The sequence below is a fragment of the Rhinatrema bivittatum genome, chromosome 3, assembly GCF_901001135.1.
Source record: "Rhinatrema bivittatum chromosome 3, aRhiBiv1.1, whole genome shotgun sequence".
Taxonomy (NCBI): Eukaryota; Metazoa; Chordata; class Amphibia; order Gymnophiona; family Rhinatrematidae; genus Rhinatrema; species Rhinatrema bivittatum.
The window spans coordinates 31582598-31608369 of record NC_042617.1 but is presented as its reverse complement, the minus strand read 5'-3'; the positions used below and the strand labels follow the sequence as shown (position 1 = coordinate 31608369).

Genomic DNA, 25772 nt, shown 5'->3' with positions numbered 1-25772 from the left:
TACTGCCAGCTGCTCCCTGCTAAGGAATTTGGCAAGCATGTTCGACTCCTGCAATGTGGGCTACTGATAGGAAGTACAGGTTTAAGTCCACCCACCTGCATATTAAGGCTGCTTTGGTTGCTAACATCCAACAGTAGATACCTCCCTGTTTATTATGCGCTACTGCTGTTGTGTTGTCAGAGTATACCAACAGTTTCCCTTTTATCAATAGCTGGATGGCGAGTAATGCCTGCCTGATGGCCCTTCTCTCTAACTTGTTTAATGACCATGTTCCTTTCATCCTTAACCACTGCCCCTAGCAAAGGGCTCCCCAGCCATATTTGGTGGCATCTGTGGTTATGATAATCCACAATGGAGGGTCCAGATCTACCTCCTTTAGCAAGATGGCCAGATCCATTCACCAATTCAAGTTCTCCCTTACTGTTGAGGTAAGATGCAGCATAATTCATATCTCTTGATTCTGGAGACCACCGGGAAAAGAGGATCACTGTAATGGGCATGTGGGATCTGGCCCATGAGACCAGATCTAATGTGGCTATCAGTCTCAAGAGATAGTGATAATCCCAAATCTTGGGCCTGAAATATTTGGACTTGATCTATCACTTTCCCCATTATCTTTGGAGGTAAGGGTAACTCAGCCATCTCGGTTATCGAATAGTGCCCCTAGAAACTGCAGGGACTGGGTTGGGATCAGACTGCTGTTCCATAAGGTGGACCACCATATCTGAGGCCTGCTTACTTCTCAAGAAAGGATCTGGCTCTGATAAGGCATTCTGGTCCACCCCTACCTGGATGATTGGCTTATCTGCATAGTGCAACTACTACCACCACCATTATCTTGGTAAAGGTTCTTGAGGCAGTATAGTGTCCAAAAGGCAGAGCCTGAAACAAAGCATTTGCTTGGTATGCAGAAGAGAATCAGGTTTTGATAGGAGTGCAGTATAGGGATTTTAAAATATGCTTGTGCCAGATTGAGGGAGGTCAGAAATTCTCCTCTTCTTACTGACATGACAGAGCAGCAGCAGTACTCACCACATCCCTGAGTCGCAGGTCAAAGATAGAGGGCAGTCTGGTCACCCTTTTTTTTTTTTTTTTTTTTTTGAGCTTTATGGCCAAAGCACAGTCCAGACAGAAAAAGGAAGATGGGGAAAGACCAATCCCTATTCTGCCTAAGTCTTGAGGCCGAGGCCTACCCCCCCTACCAAGGATGCCTTTACCAAACCCCTTGGGGTATTGGAAACTATCAGGGGGAGCTCAACCAGGAGATTTCACTGGGAGCAGGCTACCACTGGGGAAGAACAGCCCCTAAGGACTGTTGGCCCAGGAGCAGGTAGTCTCTACCAGGCCATGGATGAAGCAAGACTGAGAATTGACTAGGAGCCTTGTCCTTACTAGTCTGTAGCTTGCTGGAGACAGACTACTGGCAACTGCCTGAGGCCACATCTCCCCTTTTAGGTGTATATAACATCACAAGGGAGAAAAAGAAGGTGGTTCTTGCTATGTCTCTGGCAGCTGTGGGGAGAGCAATCCCATGAATAAGGACTGGTCTAAGCAAGAAGATAAGGAAACAATTCTGGCACATAAGTTTTCTGAAACGTTCCACCCCTGCCTAATATCATTTGGTCTTATCCAGCTGCTGTATCACAAGACATATAAACATGAACAAACCATAAAGTGAAGGCTAAGTCCCAAAGCAGCAAGTAAGGAGTCAGCTTAGCAAGGTGCTCATTAAAGAAAGTAGAGGTTGTAATTTCATTCACTCATCTCAAAAGTAAAATATCTGCCTTCAGACTGACTAACAACTGCAACAGAAAATTACACAATAAGACTTCTTGATATAGAAGGAACCTTGTGATCTTAGGGCTGCTGAAGCAGAGATGAAGAACCTAGACTCTCTTGGCAGAGAGGTTTCACTGGAAGGGAAATAATCGTTACATTACAGGATATACTGAGATAGCAGGGTTGAGAAACCTCACATGAGAGCCTGACTGCTGCTAAGGTTTAAATCAAGATGATCTTTTGGACAGAGAAGAACCAGCAGCATTACATTTGTTAGCCTTTAGCGACAGCAGCTAACGGTATCAAAAAAGTGGAGTATTATGAAAGACTGTTAGATTGAGACTCTTAAACTTGTAGCCAAGTCCTTAAGTACACATACTGGGCTCTTAATTAGAAATGCAAAGAGGACCGAATCATCTTACTAAAGACAAACTCCCAACGTCTTGCTCCCTTTCTCACCCCTCTAGCCTTCCCTCCATCCAACTTTTCATCCCTTCTATCTAACCTGACCTCACCCTCCAGTGCAAATCTGTCTCCAGTGGCCACCCAGATTACATCCATACAGTCCGATACAGTACGGTAGCACCCATTTGACCACATGTTTTCGACGTGCTCTTATTACCCCTTATAAAAGATTTCCAAAGAGGTAATGAGAGATGACAAAACTTTTTTCAGATACATCAGAGAAAGGTCCAAAGTGGCATAGTGAAACTGAAAAGTGAAAAGGATCAATGTGTGGAAGGAGAAAAGAAAAGGCAGAAATATTAAACAAATACTTCAGTTCGGTGCTCACTAAGGAAGACCAAGAAGAAGGACCATCGCTGGTTAATGAGGCTGTGGATAGGGGTGGATTTGATGAAACCCCGTTTACGGAAGAGAATGTATGGGAAGAGCTAGGAAAACTGAAAGTGGATAAAGCAATGAGGCCAGATGAGATTCATTTATTGGTTTTATATACAGTCACATTATACAAGCCTTCTAACAATTTGATTATATTTCATTCCTGCTCATATTCCTGGTATGCCTGCGTAAATATCCATGTCTATTTCTTTTTTAAAGCTTTTTAAATTACTTTGTAATCATAATTCATTTGGTAATGAATTCCATATTTTAGGGCCCGCAATTGATATTGCGCTGGATCTCACATCGCTCAAGTGTGCAGTACGTATTGACAGGACCGTTAGTAATCCCTTGTTTGACGACCTGGGATTACGTTGGGGCGTGTGTAAATGAATAGCCACGTTCAACCATTCTGTCTGCTCTCCGAGGATACTGAGGGAACTCAGAGATGTACTGGGGGATCCGCTGAGTGACTTGTTCAATAGATACTTGGAAATGGGAGTTGTGCCGAGAGACTGGAGAAGAGCAGTGGTGGTCCCTCTTCACAAGAGTGGGAGCAGAGAGAAGGCGTCACGTGATTCCCCGCGCGATCGCTCCGGGACCCTCGTTGCACCCAAAAGGAACTTTTGGCCAGCTTGGGGGGGCAACGAGGGTCCCGGAGCGATCGCGCAGGGAATCACGTGACGCCGCGTCACTCCGACGTGACGCCGACGTCACGTGCTCCTCGCAAAGGAGTTCAGAAATGGCGTCCTGACTCCCTGCTGTACCACCAGGGAGTTTTGGTAAGTCTTGGGGGGGGGGGGGGGGGGGGGGGGGGGGGGATTAAGGAGGGTGAGGTGTTTAAATTTTTATTTGCACGTATGGACATAGACTCAACTTATGGAATTCTCCATATGTCCATATTGACCGAAATTGACCCCCCCTTTCGACTTATGAACATAAACTTTTGCTCTGCACATCCCTAGCATTTTGTGTACACCCTCCCCTGCCACTAACCCATGACAATCTCAGGGTGACTGGAAATCAAAGTTGACAGGTACGGAGAGCAGAGGATTTCTTATATCCTTAGTTTTAATTATTGGGAGTAATTTTATGCATCTATTTTTTTTTAAATATTTTACTCATGTTTGCAAAAATTTAAACATTTTTATGAGTTTTAAATTAATGGGTGGTTTTCTATTCATCAACTGTTTTGAAATATTTATTTTTTATTACTATGGTTTTACACTTCTTGATTTTGTTTGACATTTTATAAGGAATTGTGATGTTTCTGTTTTTCCATTGGATGTTCTATTCATCAGCGGTTTTGAAATTTATTTTTTTTAGCAAGTTTTACTATTAGTTCCAACCTCGCCTTCCCCTGACACCACTATGTCATATTTCTGTTTGTTGCCCCTTTGTTTTCTACTTATCTCTACACTCAAAAAGAAGGAGTGGCAGATGCGTTGTTTTACATACTGAAGCCTCTCAAACTTGTTCCTAGCATTGTTCATTAAATCTGATCCACACATGCCTGAATTTTGTACCTCTGCTGGCAGAGGTACAAAAATTTGGAAAAACTTGTATGCCAGTCAAAATATGGAGAGGGAATTTTAAAAACCAGGACAAAAATTGTTGGGTTTTTTTGTCACCCCTTTTTTGGTCATTTTATTAAGGGTGAGGGATTGTTTGTTTTGCTCTCTCTTGCTTTTTGCTCTTTTGTTTTATCATATTTTGGGGGGGGTTGCTTTTGTTTTTAAGTTTGTGTATGTTTATTATTGAATTTAAGGGCTTTTTCATTTGCTCCCTTTAGCCTCTCTTCCTTGTTGGGCCCAGGCCAGTAGCAGACACAAAGATACCAATTTTTAGGCACTCATGTGACCTGCCACCCAGAATCTTTCTACCCTGAATTCCTGGCTTTTACATGTCCTTCAGTAGAAGTAATATTTTTTCACTTTCCTCTGAACCTTCCTTCCTTTTCATATGAACTCTTGTCCTTGAACTACCTAATTTGTGCAAAATGTCACCTTCCTGTAAATTAATAAAGCCTTTCAGCTATTTGAACATTTCTAACATATCCCCCCACCAGCTCTTTCACTTCTTTTCTCCACAAAGTACATTTTGAGTGTCCTCAACTTCTTTGTAAGATTTGTATTTCAGACCCTATAGCGTTTTTGTAGTTCTCCAAACCGCTTCCATCTTTTTAATCATGGCATCCAGAACTGAATGCAGTAAGTACTCAGCATGGGGGTCACACTACTGAACCAAGAGACAGCGAGCACGCGCTGCACTTCAACTAATACTATCCAACCAAAAGTGCAGACAAACCAGTCTAAGTCCCAATCGTGGTTTGATTCAAAGAAGAGATTTATTGATATTCTTCATACATTTGATGCGGCAACTCCACTGACTTAGATTACAGGCATCTTTTGACAGAGTCCCCTGAAACAGTCCGGTGTTTCGCCAGAGGCGGTGTCGGGAGGGACCAAAGACTTCACAACAAATCTGGATGCAAGGACTTCTAACATGGCAGGGAGTGCACTATTGACCCCTATAAGGGCTATAGCACCTCTGCATAATGCCTCTTATTCATGCAATCCCTGTTGCTTTATAACTGACTGGCTACCTTCAGATCTTTGCAGAAGAGCAACATCTACTGGGCTGGCTGAAAAGCACATTCACACCCACTCTGTGCCGTATCACTACAATGGCAGAGCAAGACTGAAAGAGGAGGTGGGAAGAGAAAGAACAAAAATATGGAAAAATCCCCAATATAAACCATGAAAGAAGGAGGATAGGGTCCAGCTGATCTGAAAGTAGGAGGGGGCACAAATAAGACACAAAACCAATAAGGAACTGTAGAAAATGATAAGAGAAGAGTGGGTACACTAGCAAACTACTAAAAAGTCAGAATTTCTACAAGCTTCTAGCAGAAAAACAAAAATGAACCTGGAAGATCAAAAATCCTGCACTCAGAGATAGCCTCAGTCCCTAAAGAACGTGTCAGTGAAGGGAAGAAAATGTTGGCTTTGAGAGTTTATTAGGAGTTCTGTCTTTTTACTGAATTGGTTACATAACAATGAACAGAGTATTAGAAACAAGAGACAGACCCAAGATACATAAGCTAAAATTTAATCTATGAACTTGTCTGAAAACATACAATCAATTGTCCAAGTTTCTTGAAAAATGCGGGATATAAACATGGAAATTAAATTGCCAAATGTCATGAGAATGCCTCATTCTATTTCACTTTTCGGTTGCTACAGCTCCGTATTTGTGCATGATGCACACTAAGTCCCACCATGCCTGTTCATTGCTTTTTTTTTTTCCACTTAACCAAGAATTACTTTCAGAGACAGCAACAGCAAAACAACAACTAATCTTATCAGAGAAGGATAAGCAAGAGTCCAGTATTAAATTTCCATACAAATATTACATATAAAATCTCTTTACAATTCCTATCCTAGACCATACATTTTTTCCCCCAATATTTTGAGGCCAATGCAATACCGTTTGCTTATGCTAGTGCATTAGTTAACCTGCGGTTGGACGCACGTTCATAACCCATTATGCAATAAAGGGATCAACGCGTCCAAAACACGCATAGCTAATAGCGCTCATCACATGTAGATGCCATGTTGATGAGGCTATTAGCTAGTACCCCTTATGTAAAAAATAAAAAGTGCACCCAGCGCGCACATTCTTATCCTCAAAAGTTAACATCAGCCCCAGAGCTGGTGTTAAATCTTGAGGAGCCCCAAAAGTTTAACAGAAAAGCAGAAAATACTGCTTTGCTGTGTTTCCTCCAACTTAGTATCAAGGTGATATTAAGTCAGAGGAACCACAAAGAGAAGGAACATGAAAATTAAAAAAAAATTAAATGTCTTTCTGGCGGTCAGATTCAGAAAATAGACAGTTTACAAGTATCTGTTTTCCTAACCTGCACACAGCCACTTTTCCTGGGTGCCCGATGCCAAGGAGGCACTAGGGACACACAATTTCCCCTGGCGCCTCCTTTTTAAAGGGAACAGCTCATCTGATTACTGCATCGCACTCTCAATCATGAGCACCCGTTTTTACCCGCACGGATATTGCATCGGCCTGATGTGGGAACAACAACATTATCTATGTTTATAACTTAGAACAGTCCAAGTTCTGACTTGCAAACCAACATTCATCGGCTTTCATAATTTAAGCGTCAGCCATATGGCGTGTTAGTTTATTACGCATTAAAACAGTGTACCCAGTTGATCTCTGTTTTGCCCCCTTCTGCCGCGTTGCATCAATGCAGCTTGTTCCATGCCTCGTCTTTGAGGTAGGACCCCCTCCTCCCTCTGTACCTTTTCCTTTCCTGCCATTTTTGTACTGTGATGTCGTCTATTTTGCTTACTTCTGTGCAGTATTATGTATGATAAATTTATATAGAAATAACGTACATACAAGATCGTTTACATAATTACAATGGCCCTGACAGAAAACAGCTCCTAATGTTCATCTGAGCAGAACAAGTGAAACGGAGGTCCTGCATTCACATCCGTATGTACTAACCAGTATGTCACACACCGACAGCTCTCTGTAATTAGTCAATCACTGACTATATAACAAGCAAACACTTCTCAGTAACCAGAACACTTCATTTGAGTGGAGTAGCAGCCTAGGGGTTAGAGTAGGGTTCAAATCCTGCTGCTACTCCTTGTGACCTCAGGCAAATCACTTCACCCTCCATTATCTCAGGTACAAAACTTAAGATTGGGAGCCCTCTAGGGACAAGGAAATATCTACAGTACCTGAATGTAATCCACTTTGGCTGAAAGGTGGAATATAAATCTAAATAAAAATACGAGAACTAATCCACACTATAGGGTGAAGCTGTCACACTAGGTTAAAATTTCTGTAGCTCAAACAGCTTAGATGCCAGAGTTTTCAAATGACAATGCATTAATATTTAACCGTCTACTAGGAGAGTGGTTTCAAGTCATGTAAAACATGTGCCCTCTGTTTCCAGCTGTAATAAATCACACCATGCAAGGAAGGCACTAGGCATATTCTGACCACTCACTCCAAACCAGATGAAGGAAGTCTAGGATTCAAAGTAAAAACTGCTAAAATGTGTCCGAGTGAGAAAATGGCATATGCCAGTCCTAATAATTACACCAGCCAGGTTATTCACATTTAGCCACTAGCAACCGAACTTGTACTTCATATGTAATACTGAGAACACAGGGCACATACCTTCCATTTTCAGTTCGGAGCCAATAAAGGTCATGTTTCAGTGTGATATCCTACCACTGACAAGAAGCGGGTCCTCGGACCATCTTTTATCTATATCTAAAATAATTTTTTCACTCGCACATCTTGATTTTAGTGAAATGTCTGTAACACTTGAGTGCTCTGTATTGGCATTCCAAACTAACTCCTGCTTATAGTAAAAAAAAAAAGATCATAAAGAAAATGCAGGCACTTCAATGAAGTCAAGCGTTCTCTAGAAGAAATCTGAATCTCAAATGAGTGCATGAAATGATGGGGGGTGGACGAACCCAAGTAGAAGGCCTGTCTCAAAGGAAAACCAGATTTGCTGGTCATGTACTCAGCACAGCCAGTGGCATATTAGCTAATTTAAGGCCTGATTTACAAAGGTTGGTTTTTTTCCTATAGACATAGAATGGGAAAAAAAAAACTTAGCAAATCAGACCCTTAGTAATGGAGGGCATGAAAGAGAGCAAAAGCAAGAGAGGAAAACAAAGAGCAATTTGTTGCATATGTACATTAATCAGTAACATTCATAACTGAATGACAAATACCTGCAACCTCGGGAAATATATAAAAAAAATAGTTAAGGTCTGTAAACATGAGCAAAACAAAGGAAAACTGAACACAAAAGAAGTGGCACACCAGGCGACAGGCCACATATTGGATTTTGCAGCTATACAAAGTACATACCATATTCCAGCCAAGCAGTTCTATGCTTTTCTTCAGGTCCGTCACTACATTCGTCCCTGCGCATGGACTGCAACGGACATAGTGGCGGAACTTAAATTCGCTAATGAAACCTTTGATACTGCTTATCTTACTAATACCATTACTGGATGGAAGACTCTGGGACAGAAACTTCGCAGTCTGGACAGGGCGTCGTATTTGGCGGGCCGCTGGACTGAGGCCCTCAACTTTCAGGTTACAACTGCACATATCCTTACTGCATTTGCACGTTTGCAGAAAACCCTCCCGGACATTGGCCTGCGGGAAATACAGTTCAAAATTCTGCACTGGCTCTACTGTGATGATATTCGGAGATCTCAGATGCGACTGGCCCCCACGTCGCTGTGCATTAAATATGGCTTGCGGCCTGGGACCTTGGCCCATAGACTATTTGATTGTCAAACGCTCAGGGTTTTCTGGGCAGCCATAGAGAACGTACTGAGTACTTGTCTGGGAGTGACCGTTCGCTTCACGGGGCTGGTGCTTCTGAGCAGTTCTCTACCACCCTCCTTGTTGGACATTCCAAGGTTAAATTTGAGAGGGTGGTAATCATGCAGGTGTGCCGCACTATACTGAGTGACTGGCTGGCTCCGGACATCACACCTACGTTTAAAGCCTGGGCTCGGCGCATGGCTGAAATGGTACAACTAGAACGAATGGACTTTATCCTGGGCCGCCGGAGACCGGATAAGGTTTATTGTGCTTGTTGGGATGCCTATGTGTTGACAATGTCTAAAGAAGTGCAGGATGACCTCCGGGCGAATGGGTACACGTCTGATTGGGCTGTTCAAGGGGGGGGGGGGGGGGGGGGCACTTAAAGTGGTGTGTGTGTGTGGATGACTGTGGAGTGGATGTTAGGCTTGGGGATGGGGGTGGGAGGGGAGGATGGGATAAGGGGTACACGTTGGAAATTATGCTAAAAGGTGGGTCAGGTGGTGGCAAACCTGATGTAACTATTGTTCAACCTTTTTCCTTGAGTTTATTTGTTTAATGTCAATATCGCTCAGGTTGTTTAATGAGCGATTTGGTTGCTACATGCTTGATGTTACCAATAAAAATACTATTCTGAAAAAAAAAAAAAAGTGGCACACCAGAGTTACCAGCCTGCAGACAGCACCTGCCGATGAAAAGATGATCCCCGAACAAGATGCCGCCCCCCATTACATAACAAAAACACTGAAGGTATTTCATGCATTTAGGGATGCAAGTTGTGTCCAGTGAGAACACTGTCCTAGCATATATCTCTCAAATCTCCAGGATGGATCCTCACAAGCTCCTTGGCTTATCTGGCTGCTCAGAGTGTAAACAGCAGCAGCTTGAACTGCTTTGAGAGATGATACCTGCCGTACTACTGCCCCGCCCGCCCCAGCAATGCGCTGCACTGCACCCACTTAAGATTATTAAGTTACCATAGAAGCAGGACAACTTCTGGGTTTTATATTAGAAAACTGTATAAGGGCTACTGTGGACGGACCTGGATTTGATTACCAGCTCAGCTGCTCCACACAGCAAGCAACATTCACAGCCACTGGCGGGGGAATCAAAGTCTTGGGGCCATGGTAATACCTAGTGGCTGGATTTAGGGCCCGTGATTACAGAGTTCCAGAAAGAGTCCCCGGTCCCCGGCTCAGGACCATTCCTGCTGGATTAACGGAACCGGGAAGGGACATAATATGGGGAATGTCTCATGGTGCAAGATCGCCACCCAGATTCCAATTGAGCAGGAAATACAAAAGGGACAAGAGGCAAGAGGAAACAGAGGTACAAAAAAAACTGAAAATCATATAAGCCAAATATTACACAGCCTGACAGAAAATATAAGAACTAATTATACTAAACAGCAAGGGCCTTATAAAACCAAGGCAAAGCTGTTAATGTCACATTGCTAGCTTGTACAAATATTTCTCACTTTCAGTAGGGCCCATGAAATATCCTGTAAATAGCTACTATCAAACTATCAGTACAATAAACAGGTCTTGGTTCAAACCGGCCACCCACCTCCAATGCGTTTCTTTTCCAAAAGTATCAAATGTGCCCCCTTTTTGTGACCACCCTCCCAAATCACTCATCAGTTTGGAAAAGGGGAAAAGTCTGATGTCTCTCCAAGGACTGACTTCCACCCAAAGTTTGGTGGAGCTAGGTCCAGCTGTTTCTAAAGTTATAAGATAAGGGCATACACACAAACTGAATGCATTTCTTATGGAAAAACTGCCAATTTTTCTCCCTCTGCCCCAAATCCTCACCAAGGTTTACTAAAGGTTTTCTCCCATTTTGGGTCGAGGGGAAAAAAAAGCTTTGAAAAGTGGAAATGTCAGAATGTCACCGCCATGCATCCCCCACAAAGTTTGGTGAGCTAGGTCCAGCTGTTTCACATTTATAGGAGGAGAAAGCATACAAAAACAAATTGTAGCACACGTCACCATATTAAATAAACCAAGACTAAAATCCAAGATTGAAAACCACCTACAATGGTAAATAAGGTAGTAAACTAATAAATTCTACTAAGAGTCCAACTGTCCCATTCAGGCATTGAAAAAACAGTGTCATCCATTGGCCATTGTTAGCATCTACTCCTGTCCCCTCCTTCCAGCTGTCAACAGTCTAGTGCAGCCCAACCAGAGCTGCAGCAGGAACTTAACAGAACACGAGAGAGAGAGCAAGGGGTAGGTGAGAATGGACAAAGGAAAAAAGGGAGGACGGGCAGGGAAGTAGAAGCATCATATTACAAGTTTGCAGGCAGGTGCTCTGCTACCTAGCTCCTATAATTCAAAAAATGTTTTGACACAAACCCATTTAAAAAAAAAAAAAGTGACAGTAATTTAAAAAACCCGGAGTCACCCGCCTGGCTCAGGGAATCGAATTTCCAAGCTCCAATCCATCAAAGACCAATCAAGACAGGGTGGGTGAGAAGTAGTGTACTCAGGCTAAGGGAAAAATGACTGCCACTACAATGGCAGCCCCTGTTAGCCAATGAATGTCACAGGTGGTATTGTCTCAGAGGAGGTGCACCTCCAGCCCTCAACAGGAGGAAAAGAAAGTGATGATTATTAAAAAAAAACTCACTGAAAGACAGAAAATGCGTAGCAGAAAACAGAAGTCAGAGGTGCAAAGATTAATAATACACCAGTGAAATGTGCAGAATAGAAAATATTAAGAAGAATGTATATGTGTAGCAGTACATAGGTAAAAAGTAAGGATATCAAATGCTCAAACTACCAGATCATTTTTGGGTTACTACAGGTTAATCCTCTGGGTCTGGATAGGGTCCCAAACGGTTTCATGTTGCCACAGAGGCCGGTGGCAGGGCCTTAAATCCCCCCCCAAATACTGTAAAAGTTTTCAATATCAGTCAAAAACATAAGGTTTGGTGACGTGTGTAAGGGGTTGGGCTCACATGGTGAATTGCCCCCTTTTTCCCCTAATTCGGCATAACTCATCTATATCTGTATATTCCTTTTTTTGATAAACTAGAAAACTGGGATATAAAAGAGCTGAAATACATAAGACAACTTTGGGCATCAGAGTCTATAATATGCTTTGATAACCTGGGTTTAAAATTCCAGAGAAAAATCTTTCAATTTGTGTTTATGTAAAAGGATCCCAAAATGAGAGCAATTTCTGCTTTATTTATTTAAAATTCTTATATACCAACATTCTTGTACAATTGACAAATATCGGTTTATCGGTTTACAATCTAACAAAACAATCTACAAGGAATTTACACAAGGAAATTTTAGAGCCGAGGTTTAATGACGTTTGTTCACAATCTCCGATGCACAAGTGGAATGATTAGCTGTTAACTGATCTTGATATGGAATAAATATGGCTTGATGCACATCAAATTTTCTTTGCATCTTAAAAGTGCAGATTTGATAAGATTGTTTCACTGGACATAAATATCCCTTTTTTTCATACTTTTAATCGGGCCTCTAACCCTTTGTGCTGGAGAAAATAAGGTCATAGAAGATCTCATATACATGTTTAATAAACTTGTCCCCACATTCAAGCTTTTTGGTTTGATGTTTTTGCTGAAATTTACAAAAGCAGTAGGGTTTGAATTTTCCCCTCCTTTCGAGTTGGCTTCGCTGGGATATTGGGGCCAGCTTCAAATGTCCAAGAAAATGAAGAAATTAATTTTTCAAATATTATTAGTAGCTAGATTTATGTTATCAGAACACTGAAAGCAGACACCTTTGGTTCGAGGATAGCAAACAGCCCTTTGAAACTGTTCACATTGAAAAGCAGATGCACTTTCTTAAGGAACCTATAGACTATACAAATCTATCCGGGGTAGATTTTAACCTTTTTTGGCATTACATGAATGAAAATATATCTTCTATTTCCTTTATATCATTTATTTCAATTAGATGATATTCAAAATGCCCAAAATGATGCACTACTTCACCTTTAATAGTTACAGACTTGGAGACTCCTGCTACTGTGTTTCTGCGGCTGTTACCTGCACAAATATGAATGCTGCGCTTGTCCATAGCAAATATGAAAAGATTAAAACAAAAAACCCAAGAATAAACCCTCCTTTCTGCAAAGCTCATACCTTATATTAGATCTTAACCAAAAAAGCTGAGACATGATCAGGTAAATAAGAACTGGGAAGGAAGCACTACACCCGTTAAACACAAGACACCTGCAGCTGTTTTCTGAACAATTACATTACGCCACCTCCCCAACTTCTCATTTACATGAAAATGAAAGACTTCCTTCTAGACCTAATAAAATGTTATCAGCAGTCTTAACACAATATATAATCATAGTTGATTTTCCTTGCTCTCAATATAATCTGTTAGTGTGACTTATGATTGTTTCCTGGTCTGAATACATATATATATATATATATATATATATATATATATACACATATATATATATATACATACATACATACATACACACACACATATATATATATATATATATATGTGTGTGTGTGTGACTTGGTGTGTAGAAATCGTAATACTTATGCATTATAAGCAAATTTACTTTGTTCTAGTTTAACCTGATGTAGATTGCTCAGTTTTTGACTTGGTCTGGATTTGCTGTACTAAATGTCAGATTTTGCAACAGCAGTATACTGGAAGGTAACCCAAACCAGATGTTCCAAGCTAAATGTATCTAAAAGGGGTCAAGAAACAGTCAAGAATCATCAGTAAAATAAATATATACATAAGAATAATTATTAGTACGCTAACAAAATAGAACTTATTGCTACTGCTATAGCTGACAGTTCCCAAAGCCTTTTAAGTTTAAACAAAGTCAACAGAAACTCACTGAAATGAAAGATGAAGAAATTCAATTTTCAAATGCAACTAATTTTTCTCATTTTCAAATATGCTGTATGTGTCAAAATATTATAGTACAGACCTGCCTTACAGTATGTGAACTGGACATCTCATTAGTCCAAGGCTATGTCAAGCCAGCTCTGTCAGGTCAACCCCATACCACAGTGGGCTGAATCACACCCAAAATACCACAGCTGGCTAGCATTATACAGGTTGCACTTGCACTTCCATGCTGACACACTTATGCTCATACTTACTGACTAAATCCAATTCATTCATTGCTGAGTTGAAGTAACCCAGCATTATGAACTTCCTACACTTAACTCCACACAGGGCTGGCCTTGGAGTACGGAGAGCTGGGTGACTGCAGAGGACACCATGAGACAAGCATGGCTTGTTGGGCTGGGCTGGGCAGATCAGCTGAGGCCCACCCAGCTGGCAGGAGGAATGGTGCTTAATGGGTCATGGTATGCATTACAAAATCACAATTTTGTGATTCATACTGCAAGACTGGCCCCACACAGCAGATGAAGCACTGGATCTCCTGCCAGCTGATGGTAGGCCAAAAGAGCAGCTGGGAATATGAAAAGTGGTATGGGTGAAGAAGATTGAAGCTACCAGGAATTATAGGTCTCCCCCCATTTTTACTTTTTTTTTTTTTACATTTGACATTAGGAGTGGCGAGTGCATGGAAAGGGAGACTGTACATGTAGTGGGGGAGTGATCTACATAAGAGTAGTGGTGGGAAGGCGGGGAGTGTTACATGATACAGAATGGTGGATGGCAGGGAGAGGAGTTGGTGAAGGAGACAAGGATAAGTAGACCCTACGTGGTGTAGTGGGTGGAAGGTGGCTTGTAGAGGCAGATCACAGTGGGTGGGTAGTGAGAAGGAGAGGACTTGACATGGGGGACATGAAGCAGGAGGCGGATCCAGGATAGAGGAAGACGACTCAGAATTGGAATGAAGAAGAAGGAAAGAGTAGCTGGAGGCAAGGGGGCGGGGAATGGCTGAAGGGACAGAGGGAAGTGGAGAAAGAATGTATGAAGGAATGAGGGGACACCAGGAGAAAATAAGACAAGAACCAAAGGATGAAGACTGTGTGCTACAATACTGTAAATAAACTTGCTTCACAGAGAGAAGTGAAATCTAAGCTTGGCTGAGGAGGGTCTGTGTCTATATGCAGGGCTTCCTAAACCTGTCCTAGCGACTCCACAGCCAGTCGGGTTTTCAGGACACCCATCATAATTATGTATAAGGTAAAACTGTATACATTGGGTCTCCAAAGTATGCAAGTTTATCTCCTTACATTCACTGTGGATATTCTGAAAACTGAACTGGCTGTGCGCACACAGAACAGGGGAACCCCTCAGGCCCGGCTGAGCTCTAACGCAAGGCCCCGGCTCACTTCACTGCCCAGCAAGAACCTGAATTTCAGCCCTGCCGGCGGACCCGCCCAAACACTCTTCCCCCGACCCTGCTCTCGGCGTTTCTCCTCTCTACCCGCCTCCCAATACTTCCAGCCGCCGCACTTACCTTTGAAGAACTTAAGGGCGAGGCCGTAGAGCTCTTCCAGGCTGAAGCCCCAGCGCTCCTCCGTGTCCAGCGGCAGCCCGGGCTCTGCGCATCCCCCGGTCCGCGGCCGCTCTTCGTAAGGCCCCGGGACAGCCCGCACGGCCTCCTCCTGCCGCTCGGCTCCGGCCCCCGCCAGCCTCTCCTCCGGGTCCGGAGTCAGGGTCAGCCCGTCTATGGAAACCTCCAGCCGCTCCGAGCTCACCACCGCCATACCCTCTCAGCGACAGGCAGCGGCCACGTACCTACTTCCGGTTTACCTCTCACCCGCCTCCCTCCTCCCCGTGCGCGTTCTAAGGGGAGTGTTCGAAGACAGACTTCCGGGCCGCTCCCGTTTGCCTCACCCCCTCCCTCCCTACGCCGTAACCTAGGAAACACGAGAAAGAACAGGGTGCGCGGCGGCCACAGAGCGGAGAAGGTTCGAGGTCTGCGCAGGCGCACTATGGTTCCGGACGAGCTGGTCCTAGCCAAGCCGGAAGTTCGCGGTGGCCGAGGGACCTGCGTCCTAAAGGGAACCCTTGAGCTGGGCTTGCTCCTGGCCTACCCCTTTCCTGTATTAGATAACTTTATTGGCATGACAAGTTTTCATGTGTGTGTGAGCTCAAACGAGAGAGGGCATAGGATGGTGGGTAGTCAATAATGCGTGACCAAAAGGAAAATTAAATTCGCAGATCTTTCGGTGGGAGGATGTGGTGATAAATGTGTAAATTAATAGTGGAGAATAGGATAGAGGGTTAAAGAGAAAACAGTTAAAAATGGGCACAATCTGGAAGCAAGGGAAAAGGGAAAGCTGAGTACAGAGAGAACCAGAGTACCAGTTTCCAGTCATCCTCTGAGGACCTAATGCTGATTTCAAATGGAGGAAGCAGAACCACAAATACTATAGGGCACCGGAATTTGAGTTTAAAAAAGCAGACCAAACATCTGTCTCCAAAAACTGGGTCATGTGGCAATTTGGGCAAGGATGTGCTTTGTGCCAGGAGAATTTAGTTTTGGACAAGCTGCAATAATACTTAGAAGCTTTTTTGTTAACTATCTTAAAAGAAACAAAGGTGGGTTCTGGCTTTTTTGATCGGTGTTTGGCAATGGATCTCGCTGTCTTTTGAAAAAAATTCGTATTGGTCCAAAACATTTGCAGTATTCCATTTTTCCATACATGCCAGTTCTATTTGCTTTTATTTCTATCTGAACATTAAATATAAGGAAGCCTTTTGGAGGGACAAAAACAGGTTGGTTTGTTTTAGGTTTTTTTTGGGGGGGAGGTTGCAGTATAGCCAAATGTCAGTAGGGTGGATAATCCCTTTTAGTTGACTGAAAATTATTTAATGTAGATTCCCTGGTTGATGCTAAGATAACATAAAAACATAAGAAAGTGTCATGCTGGGTCAGACCAAGGTTCATCGAGCTGTCTCTTGACAGTGGCCAGTCAAGGTCCCAATTACCGACTAGATCCCCAATAGTTTATCTGTTTCTTATTTTTCACTCCCAGGATAAGCGCTGGTTTTCTCAAATTGAGCTGGCTAATAATTGTTTATGGACGTTTCCTTCAGAATCGTGGCCAATCCTCTTTTGAACCCCAATGTTAGTTGCCTTAACCATGTCCTCTGCAACCTACTCAATAGTTTTCTTGTGTGCCGACTGAAAAAAATATTTATGATGTTTTAAATTTGCCAGTTGTGAGTTTCATGGAGTGTCTCCTTAGTGCTAGTGTTGTTTGTTTATTTATTTATGAATCCCCATTTTGATTTTATACATTTCAATCATATCCCCTCTGTATCTTTTTGAAACTAAAGAGCCCTAATCCGTTTAATCTTTCTCCATAAGGAAGCTTTTCCATCCCCTTATATCATTTTTGTCACCCTTCTGTGTACCTTTTGCATGTCCACCATCTCTTTTTCGAGATGGGGTAACCAGAACTGCACACAGTATTCAAGGTGCAGTTATATACAAAAGCATTATGATAGTCACAGGTTTGTTTTCTATTCTTTTTCAAATAATTCCTAATATTCTATTTGCCTTTTTGACAGTGTACTTTTATTTGCCCAGCCCTGTCATACTGTATTATGAAGATAACAACTCAGTACTCTGTTCCATCTTTTGCTATTCTGTTCATTAAAAAAAAAAAGGCAAAATGATAGCAGTGAGTGAAAGAGTACTGCATTGAAAGGAAATTCAATTGCAAAGATCAAATTTATTACATGCCTTGATGGAACAAAGCAACTCTCAACTTTCATCTCTAGGGAATCTGCACTGGAAGAGTAAGTTACAGAAAGTCTCTATCACAATTGTGTACAAGGGTGTCATGGTCAGGCAGGCTGAATTCAGATATTCCCCCAGCAGTAGCGGTATAGGACTTCAAGACAGAACAAGACAAGGTCTTCTACCTGACCAGCTCTCTACCCCTTGGACTGAGCCCGCAGGTTCTGGGGGACAGCAGGACTTTCCTGCCACAGTACGTGATAATAGGCAAGACAGAAAATGGAGACCAGACTGGAACTGATGATAGGCAGGAACTGGAGACAGATAGGGGCTGGAGACACAGCTGTAATAGGAGACAAGGATGACCTGAAGGCAAGGCAGCAATGGGAGACAAGGGATAGGCTATAAGGCCCACAGGGAAGGATCAGGCAGTTCAAGACAAAGACTGAACAGAACAGTGGTAGGAATGGGCAGGACAGAACAGAGCAACGGGGCAAGGAACATACAAACACAGGAAACCAAGAACTAAAATACAGCAAGGAACATAGAAGACAAAACAAGGAAGCACAGACTAGAGGTCCTAAATAGGTCACAAAGCAGGGCCAAGATATACTAGAAGGCAATAAGGTCACAAGGCAGAGCAAGATGGCCAAGGAGGCCAGAGAACGGTACAGGCAGGTCAAGCACACCATATAGTAGCAAGGTGGGCAATGCAAGGAGCCAAGGTGACTCAATGAAGCCCCAAGTTGTTGGAAAGGCAGGGATAAATAGAGCTGGCCTTGCTAAGTCATGGAAGCATCAAGGAGGTCACTAGCACAGGAGATAGGGTAGCTCTGTGAGGACCTCTCCTGACAGGGAGACTATCTAGAAACCAGGATTGTGACGGTAGATGGTTTCATGCTGAAGTTAAAACACAGAATGACAGTGTATGGGGCAGGAAGCAGAAATAGGCAATACATTTGACATGCACGTTCAGGGTTTTTAACCTCACCTGAAAAAAGATGTATTTTGTTATCAAGATAGCAAAGAGGTTTTCTCTGGCCATAGCCATGGCTACAATGACCTGAAAAGCAGTAACAGCTGAAACCATTTATCAAACCAGAATTGCCAAGTGACCCAGTTCCGGAAAGGAGACCGTTGGCCAGTATGGGTTCTTGGACTTACATCCCCATGCATTGTGGTGATTGTAGTCTCTGCTTCCTCCATTTTAAATCAGCACTGCAAGGGGACCTAAGCTTGCGGTTTGCCCATGGCACCATAGTGACCGGCAGCCTTCAGGATCACATAAACAGGACTGGAAGAGAATGCATGTTTTGCAAGGCAGAGGTCACATTGTCCCATATCTATAATATATCGGGCTTGTTAGTGTGTCCGTCAGTGCTCACGCATGTTCCCCAGCCCTCCTATAGATGGCGCTATAATATATCGGGCTTGTTAGTGTGTCCGTCAGTACTCGCACATGTTCCCCAGCCTGCCGATAGATAGTGCAGGTGGCTCCCTGGCCGCCTTGGGGTCTCATACATGCCGTACAGCGGTCATGTCACAACACCAGCTACAAGAGGTACCCCTGGGGGAATTCTGTGCTACTGCGGAATGCAGCGTTTGCGCAGAATTCCTCCTTCCCACATATTTCCTCCCTCACCTCACCGATTTCCTCCCTCACCGGAAGACTATTCAAAACCGGAAGGACAGCGGCCATCGCGGGTCAGGCAGAAAATACCTGAGGAGACCCTGGCATGCCGCGAACGGAGTGCGTCTCGTGGCACACGCTCCGTTCGCGGCAAAGATGATGGCCCGGCGTGCTGTTTGCAGTGAAAAGGGAAGTCCCCGTATGCCGCGATCAGCGTGCCCAAGCCTTCATCTTCACCGCGAACGGAGCGTGTGCCACGGGACGCGCTCCGTTCGCGGCATGCCAGGGTCTCCGCTGCTATTTTCTGTGTGCCGCAAACGGCGCGTCAGCCCTTCATCTTCACCGCAAACGGCACAGGTCCCGCGGCATGCTGGTGAGAGACAATGTGTGTCGGGGAGGGTGAGAGAGAGCATGGGGGGGGATGCCGGTGAGACAGAATGTGTGTGTGAGAGAGGGGGGGTGACAGAGAGCATGGTTGGTAAGAGGGGGTGGGGAGGGTGTGAGAGAGAGCATGGGAGGTAAGAGAGGGTGGGTGGGGGGATGCTTGAGTGTGGGTTTCACAGAGAGGGAGCCTATATGAGGGGAGGGGGATGCCGGTGAGATAATATGTGTGAGAGAGAGGAGAGGGGGTGTGGGGGACTGCGAGAGACAGCTTGGTTGGTAAGAGGGGGAGTGCGGGGGATGCTTGAGTGTGGGTTTCAGAGAGGGAGCCTATTTGAGGGGGAGCATATGTGTCAATAGAAAGGCTCGCTGCCCGGGCGTAGAACAGGTACAGTTGCTAGTTTTTCTATATTGCTCTTGCCTGACTTCATTTTTCGCATTTCTAAAAAGCATTCTTCCTATGGTTCTGGTTACATTTTAGCCCATGTCTTCGTGTAAGGATGCACCGCATCTAAGAACCTCAAAAGATGAGCCTGGGACCACATAATCAATTTCTTTACAGCTTCTGCAAAGGCACAATCCATCACACCAGAATAAAGAATCTTGACGGAGGCAACCCAGAGGAATGTGAGGTTCATTTTAGATCACTGGTGCGCTCTCAGATCCGGGCGGAGTACCACTATGCAACATCCACTGACAGTACTGAAGAGTTCACAAGCAAGTGGGCAATGAAAGAGGTGCTCTGTTCGGTGTCCTTCCTATCCAACCCTTCTATAATGCTGATTTAAGCAGTTTGGAACAGGATTTGTTTTCAGGGCAGTGGCCCATGTCCGTCAGGACACGTACATGAACCATGAGGCGCTCCCACCCTTAGAAAGACGCAGCCTTGGGGTCCCGCTTGAGTAAGCGGGGGAGACCTCAAAGTCTTCCTGCCAAGGTTATGGACCCTAACCCTTTTCCAAGCCCATGAAGACAACCAACCCAAATCCCCCGATGCCAACACAATAAGGCATCTTAAGAACGGGCCTAAGGGTGATTGAAACATTCCTTCTACTCTCCCCTCCCCTTCTGCGCTCAGGTGACAAAAGGACTACCTCACTCACAATCACCCCTCCCTGTCAATTGACGCACAGTAAAACCTGTTACATTAATTTCAGGCACTTTTAGTGTGGCCACTTGCAGGATGCGATGACCACAATGGATTTTATGGAAGTTTCTGCATGCAAGGGAGGCCCATCTTTGGCAGCCTCCTTCACAGGCATTGGAAACAATGCCTTGAAATAGGCAGCTTCGGATTAACCTGCACCTAAATAAATCTTGCCTCAGAGCTTTAAATCCTCTATTGTGCAGAGACTCATATCAAAATCATCACAATGGTGTTTAAAAATACCATCAAAGCAGCAAGTATTAGCACCATGATGGGGTTATCAGAAGTCCAGAATTGGTTTAAAATTTCCCTCTAAGAACTGGATCACTTGGCAGCTGCACAGAACTCTATTGCCAAGTGTCCCCACAAAATGCCTACCTATACCACTTCATCTCCTCTGCCATCATCGGTCAGCCAGCTTACAATAGTCACACCCCAACTGGAAGAAGCCTCCTCAGACCACAACAGCCAAATTCATTTTTTAAGTTGGAGTGGGAGGCACAGGACAAATGGAAAAGTAAGAAGGATGAGGGATTTTGCAGGTTAGAGGCTGAGGATGTGCCGCAGAAATGTTTAAGGGAAGTAACAGGAGGGGAGGGAGAGGACACAGGATCAAAAAAAGGAATGATTATAGGAGAAAAGCAGGGAGAAAAAATGACAACTACCAAAGCAAAACAAAGAAAACGAAGGCGGCTGTGATGAAGTGTGAAAAGAATGCAGCGTCCTGAACAGTACATAACCCTTAACCACTCCCCATGTAAAGACTTTGCCATAACCGGCATCCCATGCTGCTAACGTGCATCGTGGCAACTTCCCTCTGAGATCAGTATTGTCCATGGGTGGAACCTGTTACAAGGGTGGAAAAGTCATTCACCATCCCTGATGATGGTCATTATTAATATAAGTGATTTTGTCGAGTAAAAAAATATCCAGGTGGGATGTACAGGTTTGCATCAGTTCTCCCACAGTAGTGTTAATCGTGGAACTGTGTAAGTGCAAAGTAATTAGCCAACCTGGGCTGCTTGAAGAGCAAACGATTTGTTTTCACGGTATTCTGCTCTAAAAAGAACTCACGTTTGTCATTGCATGCTGAGAAGGCATTTGATGAGAATATAGTCTAAGGAGGTGGAAAAAAGGGGATGGACAGAGCAAACCAGCAAATGAAAAGGTGAAAGCGATGGTCAGAGGCGGGCAGCAGTCAAGCGTATTCGGAGGTCCAAAACCAAGGTCAAACCGAGTATCTGTCTGAGGGGAGGCGGGAGGGACGGAAAGGCAGGCAGGCGAGGGTAAGAATAGGCGGGCAACGTGGAAAAAGACAACTGAACCAGAACTGAAGACAGGCTAGACTGGAACTGAAGACAGGCTAGACTGGAACTGAAGATGAGCTAGAGTGAAGCTGAAGACAGGATGCTGGGAAGCAGCACGCACTACGCAGCGCAGCTGGATCTGTTGCTGAAGCTAGTAGTGACTGGGACGCTGCCCTTTTATTGGGCCAAAGCCCTGATGTCATCAGTAGGGGCTTTTCCCGCTGCGGCCCCTTTAAAAGTGGAGAGATCGTGTGCAGACGCACCCAAGGAGAGGCTCGGCGCGTGCCAGCCAACAGCGTCCTGCCACCCGGTCTTCAGGAGCTGTGCTGGCGGCATTTTCTCCACACGTCAGGAGCAGCATGAGCGGCCTGGTGTTTAAGATAAGAGCTGCGGTTCCCGGGGGCCGACCCGTGGACCGCCGAGCAAAACAAAGTTTATGAAACTGGGGGAAATACGAAGTATTTGCAAATGAATACTTACGGTGCTGTTGCCAAATACGCTAAATCTGGTTCCAACTGGGCTGCAAGAGCAAAAGAGCAGGAAGAAATTGCTGGGCCACACATAAAATGGAAAACAAAAAAGCAAGCACCGTGATCTGACCTGGGAAAACAGCAGTGGCCCTTAAAAAGTGGCTTTTGCATAGAAAACTTTCAGCAGTTTATATTAAAAAAAACCCACAACATTTTGTTTTCAGATATGATTAAAAAAAAGCAGGTTTATTTGCTGTGATTGCAGTGGGGGGATGAATTTATGAGTTAGCATTGCAAAATGCTAACCCTTGTTTTATTGACATGACGTAAAGAGTCCTGCATTACTATGCTTTGGTTGTTTGGTATTATGTATAATCAATTAAATTATACTAAAGAAGCAGGTTTATTTCTTTTTTTTTCTAATTCACATTTTTTATTGATGTCCAAAATGCAAAAACAGAGGAACAACAAAGCACCACATAATGCATACAAATATATAACAAGGACAGCAAACAGATTTTTACAGAGATATATAGTAGGTCCCTCCTTCCCCTTGCTGCGGCACGCAAACCTGGAAATAAAGCTGAATTCATTCAGCATAGTGCGTATCATCAAAATGGTCGAGAAGTCTGAGAATAATGAGCTAGGAACTTCAATTAGTTCTCCCGGAAGGTATCATGACCAATCAGATTGTCTCCAAGTCAGATATGGGTCCCAAATTAGATTAAATTTACCAATCTTGTGATGTTTTACAGTGGTTATTTTGTTCATGGTGCAGGTTCTGTCCAAGCATTGTAATACTCCCTGTACGGTAGGGAGGCAATCGTGTTTCCAGAGCAAAGCAATCTCCATTCTCATAGCTATGCAGAATTGTTGAATCAATATTTGAACATTAGGGTCTCCAGGATGATAGCAAGTTTATTTCTGCTTGTTTCCTGTTTTTCCCCTAAGCCAAAAAACGTTGTGTGTGTCAGAATCCCTCCCATAGATATGATTTTTGTTAAGTTTACCACTGGCTGTACAGTCCCCGGGAGCGGCTTCACTCACTGCCCGCCGCCAGTTGAACACCGCCACTCCTCATGGCAGGGAAACACCCTGCACCTGCGCGCACGACATGGTCCCTACAGAGTCCCTGTGGCGGGAACCGACGTCCCTGGCACCTCCTGATGATGTCACCCGGCCGTGCAACTCAGGACCGCCTCAGCAATAGGTCCTTTCACCTTCAGCCTTGCTTCATCAGTCTTCAGTTTTGCCTTGCCCCGTCCTGCTTGTCTTTCTGCCTGGCCCTGTCCGTCTTCTCGTGTCTGTCTTACCTGCGTCCCGGAATCTTGCCCTGGTTGTCTCTGGTTTTGTCCTTCCTGTTCCCCTGTATCCTGCGCCCTTCTGTCTAGTCTCTTTGGCTCTGAACCTTCTCAGTTCCTTGCTTGCCGCCTGAATCCCACCCTAGCCTTGGACTCGGACTGTGCCCCGTTAGCCCCCTGCCCTGACTCTGACCACCTCGGACTCTTGCCTTAGCCTGGCCCCCACAAAGACTCTTTTCACCAGCTGTCTGCACAGACCTGGGGCTTTGCCCACAAGGTTCTGCCAACTGTGTCACGGCAAAAGGGTCTTACGCTCCCCATCGTCCGCAACACCTTGGAGTTGCACAGCTGCACCAGAGTCCTGGCTCGAACATACACCAGCCTTTAGCAGAAGTAAATACATTTGAACCTGAGCGATGCAAGGGATAAACGTTGTTTGTGTATTTGAATTAATGGACGTTTGTGGGCAGGTCCATGGGGGCGGGATGAAGATGTTAAATGGGCTCTCCATGGTGGCTCCTCCTCTTGTCCCGCATGTCCTGAATATCTTTTCTTGGGCTGTGACAACTGTTTCCCCCCACCCCACCCCCAATTGTCATTCAGGTCTTTTTCCACTAAGCATCCTCCAGAAGCCAGAAAGAATCCTTACACGTCCAAATAGAACTAACATCGATATTAAGGCATGAAAGTGTTGTAACATCACATTAACCTGCTGTTCCCTGGGTTGGCTGAGGATGTTGCAGAGGCAGCGTTCACTGCCCCCTGGTGGGAGGAGCATCCCAGGGATGGTTATGTAGGGCTTGTGATTGTAGGGCTCTGGCAGGTGGCCCTGGTAAGCGAGGACTGTCTAGGCAGTGACCGAGCTAGAGTAAGTCAGGAGGGGACATACAATAACAGGGCAAAATCTCCGGTGGTTGCCCGAAGGCTCGTGGCACCAGATCCCAGCCCTGGTTCCAACAGCCCAAAAGGAGCAGGGAGGAACCTGCTGGGTGCAAAGCAAAACCAACTCTGCAGTTTTTGGCTTTAAAGGAGACGGCAAAAGGTCAGGCCATGAAATCTGAGAGTGGCCAAAGCCCCTTCGATTGTTCCGGGAAATCATGGGAGCCTCGTTTCTATTGGCGAAGAAGGGGGTGTTCCGCTGGGAGATTTTGTCGGACAGACTGGGCATGGAAAATATCACTGGAAAAAGCTTGAACTTCCTTTGCTGTTGGCCAAATGCAGAATCACCATAACATGAAAAGACACTGCAGCTCCAACCTGACAAGAATGCAAAATGCATGTTAGAGAAGTAAATGCCCCTCAGACATCTGACACTTAAACTGACAGAGGTGGACCAGGCGTTTCATAAAATGTTGTTACCCTTTAATCTTCCTATGCCACAAATATGTGAAATTTGTGTTTTGTTTTTAACCCTTTGGGGGGGGAAAAAGACTTTTAACTGTTCCTTTCCTCCTGCCTACTATGAGAATACAAAACCTGATGCTGCAGAATACAGAGGGAGGATCAGCCTGGTGTCCATCGAGCCTGGTGTCCCAGGCTCGATTGCCAAACCCAGCTCCCGTTTCCTGGGCCTGGCCAGGGCCGGGCCTGCTGCAGACACAACATTCCCAGCCCCTGGGACGGAGCCCCTGCCTCCGGTGACAGCTGCCGCACAGCCGTGGAGCACACACACACACACACCCCCCCCCCCCCCCCGCTCTCCAAGCTCTGAAGGAAGACCCAGTCGAGGGCCATCACTGCGCTGGCCAGGCTAAGGGAGGGGAACCGACGCATAGTATAATTGTGGAAACGTGGCGTGCCGAATCACGTCGTTTGAAGCTGCTGGTCTGGATGATAACTTGTACGTAAAGTGCCTACTTGTAACTGTGTCAGCTGACTTCAACCCCAACGAGCTTT

General features: G+C 44.7%; 1 protein-coding gene across 2 annotated transcripts in view; it reads right to left on the bottom strand.

Annotated features, from left to right (window-relative positions):
- ACBD3 (acyl-CoA binding domain containing 3) overlaps positions 1 to 15896 on the bottom strand; it is a 126328-nt gene extending 110432 nt beyond the window's left edge. The window contains exon 1 of one of the 2 annotated variants that reach the window (XM_029593056.1): positions 15406 to 15896. In XM_029593056.1, coding sequence (XP_029448916.1) covers positions 15406 to 15655 — 250 coding nt within the window. In that variant the 5' untranslated portion in view covers positions 15656 to 15896. The remainder of the gene's footprint in view (positions 1 to 15405) is intronic. The other variant, XM_029593055.1, reaches the window with a different exon arrangement.
- Positions 15897 to 25772: the final 9876 nt, after the last annotated feature.